General features: G+C 51.9%; 1 protein-coding gene across 1 annotated transcript in view; it reads right to left on the reverse strand.

Moving 5' to 3' along the window:
- Window positions 1-811: 811 nt before the first annotated feature.
- Window positions 812-21,135, reverse strand: part of LOC140728895 (complement component C9-like) — a 60,679-nt gene continuing 40,355 nt past the window's right edge. The window contains exons 5-12 of the mRNA XM_073047974.1: window positions 18,663-18,801; window positions 18,000-18,203; window positions 13,131-13,371; window positions 11,668-11,820; window positions 6,932-7,110; window positions 6,120-6,351; window positions 3,926-4,072; window positions 812-914 (exon numbers count right to left, since the gene is read on the reverse strand). Of these exons, the coding sequence (XP_072904075.1) occupies window positions 3,927-4,072; window positions 6,120-6,351; window positions 6,932-7,110; window positions 11,668-11,820; window positions 13,131-13,371; window positions 18,000-18,203; window positions 18,663-18,801 (1,294 nt within the window). The 3' untranslated portion in view covers window positions 812-914; window position 3,926. The remainder of the gene's footprint in view (window positions 915-3,925; window positions 4,073-6,119; window positions 6,352-6,931; window positions 7,111-11,667; window positions 11,821-13,130; window positions 13,372-17,999; window positions 18,204-18,662; window positions 18,802-21,135) is intronic.

Consider the following 21,135-nt stretch of genomic DNA (forward strand, 5'->3'; position numbering starts at 1 on the left):
TCAACACACTTCACCAGTCAATCATGGCTGACTTATTTCCCCTCTCAACCCTTTGCTCCTGCCTTTTCTCTCTGCAATCTTTGACTTTCTGACCAATCAAGAATCTATCAAACTCTGCTTTAAGTATATCCAGTGACTTGGCCTCCACAGCCATTTGTGGCAATGAATTCCTTATGTTCACCACCCTCTTGCTAAAGAAATTCTTCCTCATCTCAGTTCCAAAAGGATTCTGAAACTGTGCCCTCTAGTCCCACCATTAGAAAAATTCTCTCCATGTCCACTCCATCGCAGCCTTTCAATGTTCACATGCACACCTCTGCAGCCCCCGTGCAGATGACATTTACGAAGGCAGGTGTGTAAAAACGGCCCAAAGGAACAATAGGGACCCGAGTCACCACAACCACAATCCATTCCAGCTGCTGCCATGCGGGAAACGGTACCACAGCATAAAAGCCAGGACCATCAGGCTCCGGACAGCTTCTTCCAACAGGCCATCAGACTGATGAACTCACACTGTATTTCTTTTTATATTGACTATCCTATGGCTTCCACATCCTTCCTGTAGTGAGGTGACCAGAACCGAGCACAGTACTCAAAGTGGGATCTGACCAGGGTCCTATATAGCTGCAATATATATACAGAAAGGAGCTGAAAAAGGGCTAGTAACTACCCACCCTGGACCCCCTTTACACTGTGTACTGGAAATGACATTAAACAATCGCAAATCTGCCACTGTAAATTGTCTCCAGTGCATACGTGACTAGTAGAAGTTGACAGAATTATAGGAGAGCAAAAATCTTTACAACTCATGTTCTCAAAATTATTTGTTTATTTTCACAGTTCATCTTCTTTTGCATATTGTTGTATATGTATTTTTGTAAATTCCATCATCTTCCTACTTGTCCTGTAAATGCCTGCAAGAAAATGAATCTCAAGATAGTATATGATAACACATGAAATTTAAGTTCAGGTATTCAACCATATCTGAACATAGCCGAACGAAACAGCGTTCCTCCAGTGCCAAGTTGCAAAACACATCACCAACGGCACACAGCAGAAATAGCACTTATGGTAACAATTTCAGACGAGCATACAGTCACAAAGAAAAAAAATATTGCACAAGAACCTGCATGGCATAATTAGATTAACGATAAGTTGTCCTTGTCTTCCATCTTCTTCCACAGAGCAAACACTGGAGGCAACACACACTTTGATAATAGATTTATTTTGAAATGGGATTCGTTTAGAATTGGTGTTATGGGTGCTCGAGTGCCAGCACACGCTCAATGGACTGAATGGACTGCCTTTCTCTATGAGTACTCGTTTTTAAGGTGAGAGAATGAAAATTTGAAAGGGACCTGAGGGGCATCTTCTTCACTCAGAGGATAGCGAGTATATGGGACAAACTACCATGGGACACAAGACTATAAGGTACAAGAGCTGACTGACCCATCGAGTCTGCTCCCCCATGCAAAGCTCATTGGTTTTCTCAACCCCATTCTCCTGGTGTCTCCCCGTAACCCTTTACACAATTACCAATCCAGAACCAATCAGTCTTAACTATCCCCAGTGATCCATCATGGGTATGATGTAAGACATGGTTAAGAAGTGATGCTTCAAAAAGCCAGCAGCCATCGTTAAGGATCCCCTCCACCCAGGAGCTGCCCTTTTCTCACTGTTAGCATCAGGAAGAGGTACGGAAGCCCAAAGGTGCACGCTCTGTGATTCAGGAACAGCTTCTTGCCCTCTGTCATCCAATTCCTAAATGGACATTGAATCCAAACTGGCTACTTTTTTAAAATTTCTGCTTTTTTTGCACTACTTATTTTTATTTAACTACTTAATAGAGATATTTATACTTACTGTAATTCATTATTTTCTATATTGTATTGCATTGTATTGTTGCCACAACGTTAACAACTTTCACAACTTATAAGCAACACGCACAAAACGCTCCACCAGCATTTTGTGTGTGTTGCTTGAATTTCCAGCATCTGCAGATTTCCTCATGTTTGCTTCACAACATATAAACCTGATTTTGATTTTGCCTCCACAGCTGTCTGTGGCAATGAATTACACAGCATTCTACCCCTTGGCTAAAGAAATTCCTCTTCGTCTGTTCTAAATGGACATCCCTCTATTCTGAGGTCTTAGAGCCTCCCACTATAGGAGACATCCTCTCCATGTCTACTCTGTTCAGTGAGATCACCATCATTCCTCTAAACCCCTCCAATCTAAATACCTGTTCATGTCTTTGAATGTTATTATAATACCTGCTTCAAAGCACATCCCTTGGCAGCTGGACTACACCCCAAATGACAAAGTTGCCCCTCAGGTTTATTTCAAACCTTTCCCATTCACCTCACACCCATGCTGCACCCTGGGAAACAGACTGTTGGGGAGATTTGGGCTCAGTGTACACCACGCTACACTGATGTTTACAGCAGACAGAGGACAGAGGACGTTTAGCAGGACATCTCTGACAACAAAGGGTCATCACAAAATGGAGAGGGTGGGAGAAGCTGGGGTCATTGAAACCTACCCAGTACTGAAGGTCTAGACAGAGTGGATGTGGAGGGGATGTTTCCAATAGTGGGAGAGACTAGGATCAGAGGGCACATCTCAGAATAGAGGAATGTCTCATTAGAACAGAGATGAGGAGGAATTCCTTTAGCCAGACGGTGGTGAATCTCTGGAATTCATTGCCACAGACGGCCGAGTCATTGGGTATATTTAAAGTGGAGGTTGATGGGTTTCTGATTAGTCGGGGTGTCAAAGATTACAGGGAGAAGGCAGGAGAACGGGGTTGAGAGGGACAATAAATCAGCCATGATGGAATGGCGGAGCAGACTCGATGGGTCAAATGGCCTAATTCTGCTCCTATATCTTATGGTCTTATAGAGTATGGACCAAATGGGACCAGCTTAGGTGGGACATGCTGGGATGAAGGGGTTCATTTCCATTCTGTGCGAGTCTGTGACTCATTGAGTCTAGGGAGGGGACAAATTTCTTCTCTTTGAGGGTGGTGTACTCGAGGACTCTCCGCTCTGGATGGTGGTGAAGGCCACCTGTCTTCTCGTAAGTCCACACCCAGGTTTAAAGAGCCTCCCGACCCTTTCAGTATGCGGGTTCCTGATCAGCTCCCCCCCACATTCTTTTGTGTGTGGGGGCACAGAGAGAGGGAGATATCCTCACCTCCTCTCCCACTGGTTACATTACATCTGACTCGTGTTTTGCCACCCCTTGCTGGGGTAAACAGCTCCTTCGTTTAACATGGGCACAGCCAGATCCCATTGACCCTCACAGGGGGAGGGGTGTATGTGGAAGGTGGGGGGGGGGGGGGAGAGTAGGATGGTAGTGTTTAGCGAGGGGTTGGTAAGGGAGTAGGAGAGGACAGAGTGTTGGAGAGGGGAGAGGAAGTAGTGAGTTGAGAGAGGGTGCAGAGGAGTTGGGCGGGAAGGGGAGGGGAAAGGAGAGATGCGTGGGGAGGGGGATGTGGAGGAGGGTAAGGAATGGTTGAGGAGGGTAGTGAGTATGGATGGGGAGGGAAAGGATTCTGGAGGGGAGGGGAAGGGTTGTGGAGAGGGGAGGGGAAGGGAGTGTTGTGTAGGGAAGAGGAGGAGAGGGTAATCAAGGGAGAGGGAGCATTTTGGAGGGAGTGGAGAGAGTTGTGGAGGGAGGGGAGGATTGTGAAGGGAGAGTGAAGGTTAAGGAAGGAGGGGAGGGAAGGTTGTAGAGGGAGAGGAGAGGGTTGTGTATGGAGGGGAGAAGAGGGTTGTGGAGGGAGGAGAGGAATGGAGTGTTGTGTAGGGAGGAGAGAAAGGTAGGGTTGTGGAGGGAGGGGGAGAGTTTTGGACAGAAGGGGGGAGTGTTGTGTAAGGAGGAGAGGACGGAGGTGGGTTGTAGAGGGTGGAGGGAGAGTTACCTCAGCAGTAGGTCTGGCTGCTACTCTCGCCCTGACACACGGCTCCCGCTCCCTGGCGGCCCAGACATTGCCGCGTCCGTGTCTGGTGCCCATCAGCGCAGCCTGACCACGAAGTCCAGCAGCTCCACACACCATCCGTGTACTCGGCTGCCGCAAACCGAGGCAAAGTTACTCTGTGCTCCTCACACCCCCTCACTCTCCTCACACTCCACACCCGCCTCACACTCTTCACAACCCTTCACACTCCACACCCACCTCACACCCCCTCACACTCCACACCCTCCTCACACCCCTCACACTCCACACCCTCCTCACACCCCTCACAACCCCTCACACTCCACACCCTCCTCACACCCCTCACACTCCACACCCTCCTCACACCCCTCACAACCCCTCACACTCCACACCCTCCTCACACCCCTCACACTCCACACCCTCCTCACACCCCTCACAATCCTTCACACTCCACACCCTCCTCACAATCCTTCACAATCCCTCACACTCCACACCCTCCTCACAATCCCTCACACTCCACACCCTCCTCACAACCCCTCACACTCTACACCTGCCTCACCCTCCTCACACCCCTCACACCCCTCACACTCCACACCCTCCTCAGTCCCTCACACCACCTCACCTCACACTCCACACCCTCCTCACACCCCCTCACACTCCACACCCTCCTCACACCCCTCACAGTCTCTCACACCCCTCAGTCTCTCACACTCCACACACCTCTCATACCCCCTCACATGCCTCACACTCCTCAACCTCCTCATATTCCCTTACCCTTCTCACACCCACCTCAAACCCACTCACACGCCTTACCCTCCTTATTCTCCTCACAGCTCCCCCACCCTACTCACACCCTCACCATAAACCCATCTTCCTCACCCTGCTCAAACCTCACACCGCTCATCCTCCTCTCATCCTCACCTCAAACTCCTCACACCCCACACCCTCCTCACATCTCACACATCTTTACATTCTCACACTCCTCACCCTTCACAACTTCTCAGACCCTATCACCCTCCTCACACCTCCTTAAACTCCTCACAACCCTCACCCCCTCTCACTGCTAAAACACCTTCACCCTCCTCATACCCTTCCTCCATCTCACACCCCTCACCCTTCTCATACTGCCCCAGCCTCACACCCCTCATCTGCATCAATTTCCTACACCCCACCCTCCCCACATCCCCTCACATCCCCTCACCCTCCTCACAGCCCTTACCCCCTGAACCTCACTCAGTCTTACCCTACTCACCCTCCTTACCTCCTCACAGCTCCCCGTCCTACTCACACTTCCTCACACATCCTCACGTCAAACTTCTCACACCCCTCACCCTGCTCACATCTCACACCTCTTTACACCCCCTCATAACCCCTTCCCACCTCACCCCCCCACCCTCCCCAACCTCCTCACACACTCTTACTCTACTCACTCTCCTCACACCCCTTCACCCTCCTCAAACCTCTCCTTCCCTCCTTCTCTTCAACCCTCCTTCTCTACTTATCCAACTCTCCCTCTCCCTCCATCCTCACTCCACCCACCCTCCATCCCTCCCCTCTCTCCAATCCTCCCCCTCCCTCCGTACATCTCTTTAACCACCCGGCCCACTTCCTCTCCAACCCTTCCTCCACTCTCTCCAGCTGAACCCCTCTCCTCCCCCCTCACCAGTACACCTCGCTCCCTGCCCTCTCTCCATCCCTCCCCTCCTTCCCTCCTCTCTATTTCCACCTCTCCCCCTCCACTCCTCCCTCTCACTCTCCAACCATCCCCCTCCGCTCTCTACAACCCCCTTCTATCCTTCCCCTCCCTCTAACCCTCACACTCCCTCCCCTCCCTCCCTCACCATCCATCCTCTCTCACTCTCCCCTCCTTCCCTCCCTCTACACCTCCTAAACCCTCCCTCTGTTCTCTCCATCCCTCCCCCCAACTGCTCCCCCCTCCCTCACTCCGCCTTTCTTCCTCCCTCCCTCTACCCCTCAACCTCCCTCCCATCTTTCCACCTCTTCCATTCCCTCTTGTCCCCTCTCTCCAACCTTCTCCCTCCTCTCCTCTCCACCCTTTCCTCTCCCCCCTCCCTCCTGCTCTCTCCCGCCCCTCTCTCCAACGCTCCTCACCCCTCCCTCCCTCTCCAACTCCCCCTTCGACCCACTCGCCCTTTCCCCCGTCCCTCGCGGGCCTCACCGGTCGGTATGTGTTGTCCCCTGGGGATGTGGCAGGCGTCCCCCTTGTGGGTGTGAGGGCACAGGCAGAGGCACTGCCCGTTGAGGAGAGACACGGTGCCTCCGTTGCGGCAGGGCTGGCACTTGCAGGCGTTGAACTCGGCCTCGTAGTCGTTGATGGCTCGCTCCAGGTTGTGGCGGATGGCCACTGCGCCCCTCAGTGACAGCGGCACCAGGTTGTAGATGGGCAGCAGCTGGGGCCGGGGGTGGAGAGGTGAGAACTCATAGAACACTACAACACAGTAGCAGGCCCTTCAGCTGTCCAGACCAGTCCAAACCATCGATGTCTTGTCCCCCTGACCTGCATCGGGACCATAACCCTCCCAGCCGTGTATCTGTCCAAGTGGGAAGAAGATCCTTGTTCACCCATGGCCTCTAGTTCTAATCTCACTCAACTTCAGTGCTTGCAGTTATCCAATCAATACTCATTTGTACACCTCGATCAATTCTCCCCTCGTTCTCCTATGCTCTAGGGAATGAAATCCTAACCTATTCAACCTTTCCCCAAACTCAAGACCTCAAGTGCTGGCAACATCCTTGTAAGTTTTCCCTGCATGCTTTCAATCTTATTGGCTTCTTTCCTCTAGGTCGGTGACCAAAACTGCACACAGTACACCAAATTAGGCCTCACCAATGTCTTGTATAACTTCAACATAACATCCCATCTCCTGTACTCGATGCATTGATTTATGAAGGCCAATGTGCCAAAAGCTTTCTGCACGACCCGATCTACCCGTGCATCGCATTCGCGAAATTACGCATCAGCTCTCTTACCTTCTGTTTCACGAGTACAGGTGCGTTCCTGAGTGAACTGGCCCAGTCAACGAAGAGAGAGGCATCAATCGACTTCCTTCCCTCAGAGAGCATAGCATTCAACTTCGTCAGAAATAAAACATCCCCCCCAGATACAAAGGACACCACATCTTTGATGAGGGAAAGTTCCTGACCCATAGCTGTAAGTAAGGGATCCAGAGTCAGTCTGAGGCACAGCAGTAGATGGTGTGGGAACTCACCCCCCATGTTACTGTGTGAGAACTTTTAGCGCAACGACAACGGTTCAAGTGGGCAGCTCACCCCAACAAGAGAGCATTGCTTTGTACCGAACCCATCTGTCCCTACTCTGGGAGTGTGTGATGGGACACTGTAGAGGGAGCTTCACTCTGTGTCTGACCCTGGGAGTGTGTGATGGGACAGTGTAGAGGAAGTTTCACTCTGTGTCTGACCCTGGGAGTGTGTGATGGGACAGTGTAGAGGGAGTTTCACTCTGTGTCTGACCCTGGGAATGTGTGATGGGACAGTGTAGAGGGAGCTTCACTCTGTGTCTGACCCTGGGAGTGTGTGATGGACAATGTAGAGGGAGTTTCACTCTGTGTCTGACCCTGGGAGTGTGTGATGGACAGTGTAGAGGGAGTTTCACTCTGTGTCTGACCCTGGGAATGTGTGATGGGACAGTGTGGAGGGAGCTTCACTCTGTGTCTGACCCTGGGAGTATGTGATGGGACAGTGTAGAGGGAGCTTCACTCTGTGTCTGACCCCGGGAGTGTGTGATGGGACAGTGTAGAGGGAGTTTCACTCTGTGTCTGACCCCGGGAGTGTGTGATGGGACAGTGTAGAGGGAGTTTCACTCTGTGTCTGACCCCGGGCGTGTGTGATGGGACAGTGTAGAGGGAGCTTCACTCTGTGTCTGACCCCGGGAGTGTGTGATGGGACAGTGTAGAGGGAGCTTCACTCTGTGTCTGACCCCGGGAGTGTGTGATGGGACAGTGTAGAGGGAGCTTCACTCTGTGTCTGACCCCGGGAGTGTGTGATGGGACAGTGTAGAGGGAGCTTCACTCTGTGTCTGACTCCGGGAGTGTGTGATGGGACAGTGTAGAGGGAGCTTCACACTGTGTCTGACCCTGGGAGTGTGTGATGGGACAGTGTAGAGCAGGGGTGTCAAACTCATTTTGGGTCACGGGCCGGATTGAGCAAAATGCAGCTTCATGCGGGCCGGATCAGTCGGACGCGTGCGAACGCAGCTTTCGTTGCCTCCGTTTTTTCAGCCTGCTCTCATGTGTCTCAGTCTCTGCTAAACTACAAAGTGTTTCACTTTACAAATTCTGTTTCTTATGAAGAAGACTGCCGAGCAAGACTGCCGAATAAACACTAAAAACCCTGAAAACCTGGTACCTGAATAAACTCAGCATTAGCCATATCATACGCCATAGGCGCTTCGATTACTGGGGCCAGCTTTAATAGTAATTAGATATTATCTCGCGGGCCAAAGATAATTCCACCGCGGGCAGGATTTGGCCCGCGGGCCTTGAGTTTGACATATATGGTGTAGAGGGAGCTTCACTCTGTGTCTGACCCCGGGAGTGTGTGATGGGACAGTGTAGAGGGAGCTTCACTCTGTGTCTGATCCCGGGAGTGTGTGATGGGACAGTGTAGAGGGAGCTTCACTCTGTGTCTGACCCCAGGAGTGTGTGATGGGACAGTGTGGAGGGAGCTTCACTCTGTGTCTGATCCCGGGAGTGTGTGATGGGACAGTGTAGAGGGAGCTTCACTCTGTGTCTGACCCCGGGAGTGTGTGATGGGACAGTGTAGAGGGAGCTTCACTCTGTGTCTGACCCCGGGAGTGTGTGATGGGACAGTGTGGAGGGAGCTTCACTCTGTGTCTGACCCCGGGAGTGTGTGATGGGACAGTGTGGAGGGAGTTTCACTCTGTGTCTGACCCCGGGAGTGTGTGATGGGACAGTGTGGAGGGAGCTTCACTCTGTGTCTGACCCCGGGAGTGTGTGATGGGACAGTGTGGAGGGAGCTTCACTCTGTGTCTGACCCCGGGAGTGTGTGATGGGACAGTGTAGAGGGAGCTTCACTCTGTGTCTGACCCCGGGAGTGTGTGATGGGACAGTGTGGAGGGAGCTTCACTCTGTGTCTGACCCCGGGAGTGTGTGATGGACAGTGTAGAGGGAGTTTCACTCTGTGTCTGACCCCGGGAGTGTGTGATGGGACAGTGTGGAGGTAGCTTCACTCTGTGTCTGACCCTGGGGTTGTGTGATGGACAGTGTAGAGGGAGTTTCACTCTGTGTCTGACCCCGGGAGTGTGTGATGGGACAGTGTGGAGGGAGCTTCACTCTGTGTCTGACCCCGGGAGTGTGTGATGGACAGTGTAGAGGGAGTTTCACTCTGTGTCTGACCCCGGGAGTGTGTGATGGGACAGTGTGGAGGTAGCTTCACTCTGTGTCTGACCCCGGGAGAGTGTGATGGGACAGTGTAGAGGGAACTTCACTCTGTGTCTGACCCTGGGAGTGTGTGATGGGACGGTGTAGAGGGAGCGACACCTAGTGTCTGACCCCGGGAGTGTGTGATGGGACAGTGTAGAGGGAGTTTCACTCTGTGTCTGACCCCGGGAGTGTGTGATGGACAGTGTAGAGGGAGTTTCACTCTGTGTCTGACCCCGGGAGTGTGTGATGGGACAGTGTGGAGGTAGCTTCACTCTGTGTCTGACCCCGGGAGAGTGTGATGGGACAGTGTAGAGGGAACTTCACTCTGTGTCTGACCCTGGGAGTGTGTGATGGGACGGTGTAGAGGGAGCGACACTTAGTGTCTGACCCCGGGAGTGTGTGATGGGACAGTGTAGAGGGAGTTTCACTCTGTGTCTGACCCCGGGAGTGTGTGATGGGACAGTGTAGAGGGAGCTTCACTCTGTGTCTGACCCCGGGAGTGTGTGATGGGACAGTGTAGAGGGAGCTTCACTCTGTGTCTGACCCCGGGAGTGTGTGATGGGACAGTGTAGAGGGAGCTTCACTCTGTGTCTGACCCCGGGAGTGTGTGATGGGACAGTGTAGAGGGAGCTTCACTCTGTGTCTGACCCCGGGAGTGTGTGATGGGACAGTGTAGAGGGAGTTTCACTCTGTGTCTGACCCCGGGAGTGTGTGATGGGACAGTGTAGAGGGAGCTTCACTCTGTGTCTGACCCCGGGAGTGTGTGATGGGACAGTGTAGAGGGAGCTTCACTCTGTGTCTGACCCCGGGAGTGTGTGATGGGACAGTGTAGAGGGAGTTTCACTCTGTGTCTGACCCCGGGAGTGTGTGATGGGACAGTGTAGAGGGAGCTTCACTCTGTGTCTGACCCCGGGAGTGTGTGATGGGACAGTGTAGAGGGAGCTTCACTCTGTGTCTGACCCTGGGAGTGTGTGATTGGACAGTGTGGAGGGAGCTTCACTCTGTGTCTGACCCCGGGAGTGTGTGATGGGACAGTGTAGAGGGAGCTTCACTCTGTGTCTGACCCTGGGAGTGTGTGATGGGACAGTGTGGAGGGAGCTTCACTCTGTGTCTGACCCTGGGAGTGTGTGATTGGACAGTGTGGAGGGAGCTTCACTCTGTGTCTGACCCCGGGAGTGTGTGATGGGACAGTGTAGAGGGAGTTTCACTCTGTGTCTGACCCCGGGAGTGTGTGATGGGACAGTGTAGAGGGAGCTTCACTCTGTGTCTGACCCTGGGAGTGTGTGATGGGACAGTGTAGAGGGAGATTCACTCTGTGTCTGACCCTGGGAGTGTGTGATGGGACAGTGTAGAGGGAGATTCACTCTGTGTCTGACCCCGGGAGTGTGTGATGGGACAGTGTAGAGGGAGTTTCACTCTGTGTCTGATCCCGGGAGTGTGTGATGGGACAGTGTGGAGGGAGCTTCACTCTGTGTCTGATGCTGGAAGTGTGGGAGGTATGGAATTATTTCTGACATCCTGCACTTCCATGAGGAGAAAATTCTTTGCCTTACATCTCTGTCCTAATGTGCAGTTTATAGTAAACTTTAATAAATATTATGTACAACAGGATAGTCAATGTAAAAAGAAATACAGTTGTATCAGTGTGAGTTCATCAGTCTGATGGCCTGTTGGAAGAAGCTGTCCGGAGCCTGTTGGTCCTGGCTTTTATGCTGTGGTACCGTTTCCCGCATGGCAGCAGCTGGAATGGATTGTGGTTGTGGTGACTCGGGTCCCTATTGTTCCTTTGGGCCGTTTTTACACACCTGCCTTCGTAAATGTCATCTGCACGGGGGCTGCAGAGGTGTGCATGTGAACATTGAAAGGCTGCGATGGAGTGGACATGGAGAGAATTTTTCTAATGGTGGGACTAGAGGGCACAGTTTCAGAATCCTTTTGGAACTGAGATGAGGAAGAATTTCTTTAGCAAGAGGGTGGTGAACATGAGGAATTCATTGCCACAAATGGCTGTGGAGGCCAAGTCACTGGATATACTTAAAGCAGAGTTTGATAGATTCTTGATTGGTCAGAAAGTCAAAGATTGCAGAGAGAAAAGGCAGGAGCAAAGGGTTGAGAGGGGAAATAAGTCAGCCATGATTGACTGGTGAAGTGTGTTGAAGGGTGAATGGCCTCGTTCCGCTCCTGTGCCTGAGGGTCGGAGGTCGGCTGGGAACTTATTGAACGGTGGAATAGACAGGACTCGGGTTTTCTGTCACCTCTCATGTCCCAGTGCCTCATCTCAAAATAAACTACTTAAATTCATACTTGATCTTTCTTTCTTGACAGCTTCACATTTCTCAGCATTGACATTTCCTGAGATTTCATAATGTTCATTGTTTCCATTTTTGGATATGGCCTGTTGGAGGTTGAGATTGGCACCGTATCCCAGGCACGACTTCAATGTCTCTGTTGTGATTTCTGTAAACAGAGACAGAGGGGATGAGCTGAATTCTTCATCTTCTCCATTGCCCAGAATACTGCAGCACAGGAGTAGGCTCTTCGGCCCAGCTAGTCTGTGTAAAAAACAATGGCATTAAGCTGACCCTACCTGCCTGAAGTAGAGTCCTAGAGCATCACAGCTCTTCAGCCCAAATTCTGCCTCGAACCATCGACCCACACGGAGCAAGTCCTCTTTATACCCCTCATCATTTTGTATACCTCTACCAAAACTCTGCTCATTCTCCTACGCTCCAGGGAATAAAATCCTAACCTATTCAACCTTTCCCTGTAACTCAGGTCCTCAATTCCTGTTAACATCCTTGTAAACTTTCTCAGCAAATCTTGCAATCTTACTGATAGTTATGTGACCAGAACTGCACACGATTGTCCAATTAGGCCTCACAAACATCTTGTACAACTTCAACGTAACATCCCTTCTCCTGTAATCAATACCTGGACTCACGAAGGGCAATGTGCCAGAAGTTCTCGTTATGACCCTGTCTGCCTATGACACCACTTTCAGGGAATTATGGATCTGTATCTCTTAGGACAAGACAGGAATTGGGATGTTATATTGAAGATGCATGAAACGTTGGTGGAGCCTAACTTGGAGAATTCTGTGCAGTTCTGTAAGGATATTAATAAGATTGAAGGAGTACAGAGAAAGAATACATTGCTAGACTGGGCTGCTTTTCTGTTCCTCAGCTTTGGTGCTTCCATACGAGGCTGAGATACACCCAGTCAGGACACTCTCCGCTGTGTGTCTAGAGAAGATTGTCAAAGTGTTTGGTGACATGCCAAATCTACACAAACTTCTGACAAAGTACAGGCACTTTATGACGGCACCTACGTGCTGTTCCCAGGACAGGTACGGGCAGAAGATACAAACACACATACTGTACCACCAGGTTCAAGGATTACTTCTGCACTGCGCTGGTATCAGACCCTTGAATGCCAATATACTCTTATCTCCCAGTAGATCTCCTTGAACCTTACTGGCTGCCTGCACCAGACTTGCTCTGTAACTGTAACACTTCACTCTGCCTTCTGTTTCTTTTGTGTGACCTCTCTGTACTTATGTACAGAACGATCTCTCCGGCTGGCGCGCAAACAAAGTTTTTCACTGTACATGTGAGAATAATAAACCAATTACCAACACAACGTGTGGGTCTGGCAAATGCCTCTCACAGATCTGTGACTGATTAGTGCTTTTGAGGATTCAGGTTTAGGTCTCAAGTGACCGCGGATCGAAGAATGCACAGTTTGGTGGACAATGAATGCTGACTTACCCTCTTTGGCCATTTGGGACTTATCCAACACGTAGACCAGTTGATATTGTCCGCCGAGGGTTCCCGATGAGGTGTAGTGTGTGCCGTAGTCTTCCAGAATTTTAAAATATGCACCCTTGTCATATTCCGTCGGGAGTCCCTTCAGTTCGAGTATAAAGTCTGGATCAAGCTCGTAGCGTTGATTGCGCACGTTGAAATGTGCCAACTCCACTTGGCCTTTGACCAGGAAATAATCATTATTCTAGATTTGAAGAGACGTTTGAAATACCGGGATTATGTTCAACAAATCGAGGAACTATGGCTGGCCCCACACCCCTCTGTGCTTCATCGGTCCATGCCCTCCCCTCCTCTCTCACCGTGTTTCTCCCCTACTTTAACATTTGCTGTGCTCAACCTGTTTCATTCTAACTACTCCAACAGAGGGCTAGGATGTAAAATCTAGGATGTGATGCTGAGACTTTACAAGGCACTGGTCAGACCTTGCCTGCAGTATTGTGAACATTTATAGGCCCCATATCTAAAGAAGGATGTGCTGATATTGTAGAGGATCCAGAGCAGGTTCACAAGAATGGTTCCAGGGATGAAAGGGTTAGCAATATGAGGAGTTCTTGATGGCTCTAGGCCTGTAGTTGCTGGAGTTTTGGAGAATGCGTGGGACCTTATTGAACCCATCGAAGAGTGAAAAGCCTAGATAAAGTGGGTGTGGAGAAGGTATTTTCTCTACTAGGGGTGTCTAAGACGAGAGAACACAGCATCAGAATAGAGGGACGTCCATTTAGAAATGAGATGAGGAGGAATTTCTTTTACCAGAGGGTGGTGAATCTGTGGAATTCATTGCCACAGGCAGCTGTGGAGGTCAAATCATTGAGTATATTTAAAGTGGAGATTAATAGGTTCTTTAATTCTGGTCGTCTGGTAAGGTGGTGGTGTATGTACACATAGCAGCCTCTCGGGGACCAACCAAAGGTGCACTTTTCTTTGTTACATTGCAAGATTATTCTTGACTCCAATAACTATGCGTTCAGCAGGTCCACTGCATCAGCGAGCTTCTCATTGTCTGGAGTAACCGGTCGGCCGTTCAAAGACAGCCATTCGGACAGTCAGGCTGACAGAGTCGGGTGGGGACATCGAGCTGAGGGAGTCAGGTGGGGACATCGAGCTGAGGGAGTTGAGTTAGGCCCTCAGGCTGAGGGAGTAGGGTGGGGACATCGAGCTGAGGGAAATGAGTTAGGCCCTCAGGCTGAGAGAGTAGGGTCGGGACATCGAGCCGAGGGAGATGAGTTAGGCCCTCGGGCAGAGAGTAGGATCGGGACATCGAGCTGAGGGAGATGAGTTAGGCCCTCAGGCTGAGAGAGTAGGGTCGGGACATCGAGCTGAGGGAGACGAGTTGGGCCCTCAGGCAGAGAGTAGGGTCGGGACATTGAGCCGAGGGAGATGAGTTAGGCCCTCGGGCTGAGAGAGTCGGGTGGGTACATCGAGCCGAGGGAGATGAGTTAGGCCCTCGGGCTGACAGAGTCGGGTGGGGACATCGAGCCGAGGGAGATGAGTTAGGCCCTCAGGCTGAGAGAATAGGGTCGGGACATCGAGCAGAGGGAGATGAGTTAGGCCCTCGGGCTGAGGGAGTTGGGTGGGGACATCGAGCCCAGGGAGATGAGTTAGGCCCTCAGGCTGAGAGAATAGGGTCGGGACATCAAGCCGAGGGAGATGAGTTAGGCCCTCGGGCTGAGGGAGTCGGGTCGGGACATCGAGCCCAGGGAGATGAGTTAGGCCCTCGGGCTAAGAGAGTAGGGTCGGGACATCAATCTGAGGGAGATGAGTTGGGCCCTCAGGCTGAGGGAGTCGGGTTGGGACATCAATCTGAGGGAGATGAGTTAGGCTGTTAGGCTGAGGGAGTCGGGTTGGGACATAGATCTGAGGGAGATGAGTTAGGCCCTCGGGCTGAGAGAGTAGGGTGGGGACATCGAGCTGAGGGAAATGAGTTAGGCCCTCGGGCTGAGAGTAGGGTCGGGACATCGAGCTGAGGGAGATGAGTTAGGCCCACGGGCTGAGGGAGTTGGGTGGGGACATCGAGCTGAGGGAGATGAGTTAGGCTGTCAGGCTGAGAGTAAGGTCGGGACATCGAGCTGAGGGAGATGAGTTAGGCCCTCAGGCTGAGAGAGTAGGGTTGGGACATCGAGCTGACGGAGATGAGTTAGGCCCTCGGGCTGAGGGAGTCGGGTGGCGACATCGAGCTGAGGGAGATGAGTTAGGCCCTCAGGCTGAGAGAGTAGGGTCGGGACATCGAGCTGAGGGAGATGAGTTAGGCCCTCGGGCTGAGATTGTCGGGTGGGGACATCGAGCTGAGGGAGACGAGTTGGGCCCTCGGGCTGAGGGAGTCGGGTGGGGACATTGAGCTGAGGGAGATGAGAGGCCCTCGGGCTGAGGGAGTCGGGTGGGGACATCGAGCTGAGGGAAATGAGTTAGGCCCTCGGGCAGAGAGTAGGGTCGGGACATCGAGCTGAGGGAGACGTGTTAGGCCCTTGGGCTGAGAGTAGGGTCGGGACATCGTGCTGAGGGAGATGAGTTAGGCCCTCGGGCTGAGGGAGTTGGGTGGGGACATCGAGCTGAGGGAGATGAGTTGGGCCCTCGGACTGAGAGAGTAGGGTTGGGACATCGAGCTGAGGGAGATGAGTTAGGCCCTCGGGCTGAGAGTGTTGGGTGGGGACATCGAGCTGAGGGAGACGAGTTGGGCCCTCGGGCTGAGAATAGGGTCGGGACGTCGAGCTGAGGGAGATGAGTTAGGCCCTCGGGCTGAGGGAGTCGGGTGGGAACATCAATCTGAGGGAAATGAGTTAGGCCCTCGGGCTGAGAGAGTAGGGTCGGGACATTGAGCTGAGGGAAATGAGTTAGGCCCTCGGGCTGAGAGCAGGGTCGGGACATCGAGCTGAGGGAGATGGGTTAGGCCCTCGGCCTGAGAGTTGGGTGGGGACATCGATCTGTGGGAGATGAGTTAGGCCCTCAGGCTGAGAGAGTAGGGTGGGGACATCGAGCTGAGGGAGATGAGTTAGGCCCTCGGGCTGAGATTGTCGGGTGGGGACATCGAGCTGAGGGAGACGAGTTGGGCCCTCGGGCTGAGGGAGTCGGGTGGGGACATTGAGCTGAGGGAGATGAGTTAGGCCCTCGGGCTGAGGGAGTCGGGTGGGGACATCGAGCTGAGGGAAATGAGTTAGGCCCTCGGGCAGAGAGTAGGGTCGGGACATCGAGCTGAGGGAGACGAGTTAGGCCCTTGGGCTGAGAGTAGGGTCGGGACATCGTGCTGAGGGAGATGAGTTAGGCCCTCGGGCAGAGAGTAGGGTCGGGACATCGAGCTGAGGGAGATGAGTTAGGCCCTCGGGCTGATAGAGTAGGGTCGGGACATCGAGCTGAGGGAGATGAGTTAGGCCCTCGGGCTGAGAGTGTTGGGTGGGGACATCGAGCTGAGGGAGACGAGTTGGGCCCTCGGGCTGAGAGTAGGGTCGGGACATCGAGCTGAGGGAGATGAGTTAGGCCCTCGGGCTGAGGGAGTCGGGTGGGGACATCAATCTGAGGGAAATGAGTTAGGCCCTCGGGCTGAGAGAGTAGGGTCGGGACATTGAGCTGAGGGAAATGAGTTAGGCCCTCGGGTTGAGAGTAGGGTCGGGACATCGAGCTGAGGGAGACGAGTTGGGCTGTCGGGCTGAGGGAGTCGGGTTGGGACATCGAGCTGAGGGAGACGAGTTAGGCCCTCGGGCTGAGGGTGTCGGGCGGGGACATAGAGCTGAGGGAGATGAGTTAGGCCCTCGGGCTGAGGGAGTCGGGTGGGGACATTGAGCTGAGAGAGATGAGTTAGGCCCTCCGGCTGAGGAAGTCGGATGGGGACATCGAGCTGAGGGAGATGAGTTGGGCCCTCGGGCTGAGGGAGTCGGGTTGGGACATCGAGCTGAGGGAGACGAGTTAGGCCCTCAGGCTGAGGGAGTCGGGTCGGGACTTCGAGCTGAGGGAGATGAGTTGGGCCCTCGGGCTGAGAAAGTTGGCTGGGGACATCGAGCCGAGGGAGACGAGTTGGGCTGTTGGGCTGAGAGAGTAGGTTGGGGACATCGAGCCGAGGAAAATGAGTTAGGCCCTCGGGCTGAGAGAGTAGGGTCGGGACATCGAGCTAAGGGAAACGAGTTAGGCCCTCGGGCAGAGAGAGTTGGATGGGGCCATTGGTCTGAGAGAGTCGGGTGTCTATGTTCTTTTCCTCTCTATCTCGTTATTTAGAATGCACATGTATGTTTTAGTACTTTGGCTCAGAGCAACGCTGTCATGTTCATTTGGAGCTATGTATTGAACGACAATTAAACTTGATTTGATTTGACATCAAAGGTTACAAGTAGAATGGAGTTGAGAGGGAAAAAAATCAGCCATGATAGAATGGCAGAGCAGACTCGATGGGCCGAATGGTCTAATTCCGCTTGAATGTCTTGTGGTCTTATCAATATCAATGTGAACACAGTGAGAGGAGGCAACTTGGCAGACAGTGGTGATAGGAATTACAGATGGAGTGTCACTCTATATCTGAGCCTGGGAGTGTATGATGGGGCATCCACCCACCCTCTCCCTCCCCTCCCCTACAGCTCTTCCTCTCTTTTCTTTCCCACAATCTCTCTCTCCTCCTCACTCTTTTACCTCCACCCTGTCACCACCTACCCCTCCTTCCCCACTACGCCCTTCACTCTATGCCCTCCCTCCCTACTCCTGTAACCCCTCCTTCACCCACTATACCCTCCTCATTAAACTCTCCTTTCCCCACTCCTGTCCCATCTCTATTCCCTCCCTCCTCTCTGACCCCTCCCTCAGTTGCAGCCTCCCCCCATGGTGCCGGTCCGCTACCTGGGACTTATTGTCAGACAGCAGTGTGTAGAGGCTTTTGCTGAAGTTGGTGCTGAAATGGGCCCCAGCCGAGAGGTTCACCTTCTTGTTCAGTTTCAGTGAGAACCCTGCGTTGAATTTGCTGCTGATCTCCTTGAAGACCTTCTTGACAACTTCGGTGGAACTCTCATACATATCGGTGGTGAATTGCTGCCGGGCGTATGTCTGGGTTATGTGGGAAGGGAGCATAGGGTTCATTTGGGGAAAGGTCATAACTACAACCCTTATGCCCCCTCTACCCCTACTGTATCATCCCAACAACTCCCTACCTTCCCTTCAGTCTTCCCTTCAACTCCATTCCCTTCCCCTCCCAACAACTCCCTACCTTCTCTCTCCTCCCTCCCACCAACTCCATTCCTCCCCCTCCCAACTCCCTACCCTCCCTTCTGTCCTCCCTCCAACTCCATTCCCTCCTACTCCCAACAACTCCCTACCCTCCCTTCTGTCCTCCCTCCAACTCCATTCCCTGCTACTCCCAACAACTCCCTACCCTCCCTCCTGTCCTCCCACCAACTCCATTCCCTCCCTCCTCCCCTTTCCCTCATTCCCTCTCTTCCTCACTTCCCTTCCCCATGTGTCCTCTCTCTCTCTCCTCCCTCCTCCTCCGGGGCTGTGCGTTGTGACCTGATACTGGAACGTGTTGATGTTCCAGGGAACACGGATGTGGGCCCTCTGGATGCCGTTGTAAACCGTTTTACACATCCCGTTGTAGAAGTCGTTGTTGAAAGGGTTTCTCCAAGGCTCCATCCCCAGGATATTCGCCCTGTGGACCCAGGGCAGCAGGTGTGAGATGGTGGCCCACTCCCCTACCGAACCAGACTCGTAGAGCAGGAGAACACAGAACCAGGCCTTCCACACATCTACTCTGTGCCAAACTGATAGTCCCATCAACCTGCACCTGGACCAAAGCCCTCCATCCCATATACCTATCATAATTTGTCTTAAACGTTGAACATCCACCACTTGTTCTGGCAGCTTGTTCCGTACTCTCACCAGAGTGAAGAAGTTTCCACTCATGATCCCCTTAAACATTTCACCTTTCACCCTTAACCTCTAGCTTTAGTCTCACCCAACCTCAGTGGAAAAAGCCTGCTTGCATTTACCCTCTCTACACCCCTCATAATGTTGCATACCTCTATCAAATCTCCTCTCAATCTTCTATCTCCAGGAAATAAAGCCCTAATCCATTAACTAAGGTCCTCAATTCCCAACAACATTATTGAAAATTTTCTCTGTGCCCTTTCAATATTATTGATGCCTCTCCAGAACAGCACGCAGTACTGCAAATTTGGCCTCACCAAAAATACAATATTCCATCTCCTGGTCTAATCAATGAAAGCCAATGCACCAAAAGCTCTCTTTACAATCCTATCTACCTGTGATGCCACTTACAAGGAATTATGAACATTTTTTTCCCAAATTCTTGTGTTCCACCACAAGGAGATCCTCCAGTCCACACGATTGTGTGCTCAGCCCCCTACTCGACTCCCTGCACCAGCCTTTGTGCCCAGATTCCTCTTTAACTACAATACTAGTTGACTGCTGATGGCTCTGCAGTGGGCCAAGACGCGAATAACAAGGACTCAGGGTACAAGGCGACAGAGAGCTCAACTAAACTGAAGAGCAGGCCCTTGGCGTAAACATCACCACTAGCCTGTCCTGGTCCAACAACACAGTCAAAAGAGCTCACCAACAACTTCAATTGTTCACTGAATTTTGTCCTTTAATGGCAGCTTATGGCAAAACAATGAAAACTCTTTGGAGGACAAACAAATTCACCTTGTAGATGCATCACAGAAACCATCCTATCCAGATACATCACAGTGAACGTCCTCTCCCGATACACCACAGTGAACGTCCTATCCAGATACACCACAGTGAACATCCTATCCCGATACATCACAGTGAACATCCTATCCCGATACACCACAGTGAACGTCCTATCCCGATACGTCACAGTGAACGTCCTATCCCGATACATCACAGTGAACATCCTCTCCCGATACACCACAGTGAACGTCCTATCCAGATACACCACAGTGAACATCCTATCCCGATACATCACAGTGAACATCCTATCCCGATAGACCACAGTGAACATCCTATCCCGATACATCACAGTGAACATCCTATCCCGATACATCACAGTGAACATCCTATCCCATAGACCACAGTGAACATCCTATCCCGATACATCACAGAGAACGTCCTATCCCGATACATCCAGTGAACATCCTATCCCATAGACCACAGTGAACATCCTATCCTGATACACCACAGTGAACATCCTATCCCGATACATCACAGAGAACGTCCTATCCCGATACATCACAGTGAACATCCTATCCCATAGACCACAGTGAACATCCTATCCCGATACATCACAGAGAACGTCCTATCCCGATACGTCACAGTGAACATCCTATCCCGATACATCACAGAGAACGTCCTATCCCGATACACCACAGTGAACATCCTATCCCGATAGACCACAGTGAACATCCTATCCCGATACACCACAGTGAACATCCTATCCCGATACATCACAGAGAACGTCCTATCCCGATACATCACAGTGAATATCCTATCCCGATAGACCACCGTGAACATCCTATCCCGATACATCACAGTGAACGTCCTATCCCGATACACCACAGTGAACGTCCTATCCCGATACATCACAGTGAACGTCCTATCCCAATAGACCACAGTGAACATCCTATCCCGATACATCACAGTGAACGTCCTATCCCGATACACCATAGTGAACATCCTATCCTGATACATCACAGTGAACGTCCTATCCCGATACACCACAGTGAACGTCCTATCCCGATACATCACAGTGAACGTCCTATCCCGATACATCACAGTGAACGTCCTATCCCGATACGTCACAGTGAACATCCTATCCCGATACATCACAGAGAACGTCCTATCCCGATACACCACAGTGAACATCCTATCCCGATACATCACAGTGAACATCCTATCCCGATAGACCACAGTGAACGTCCTATCCAGAATCATCACAGTGAACATCCTATCCCGATACACCACAGTGAACATCCTATCCCGATACATCACAGAGAACGTC

This window comes from Hemitrygon akajei, chromosome 6 (assembly GCF_048418815.1).
Source record: "Hemitrygon akajei chromosome 6, sHemAka1.3, whole genome shotgun sequence".
In the NCBI taxonomy this organism is placed as follows: Eukaryota; Metazoa; Chordata; class Chondrichthyes; order Myliobatiformes; family Dasyatidae; genus Hemitrygon; species Hemitrygon akajei.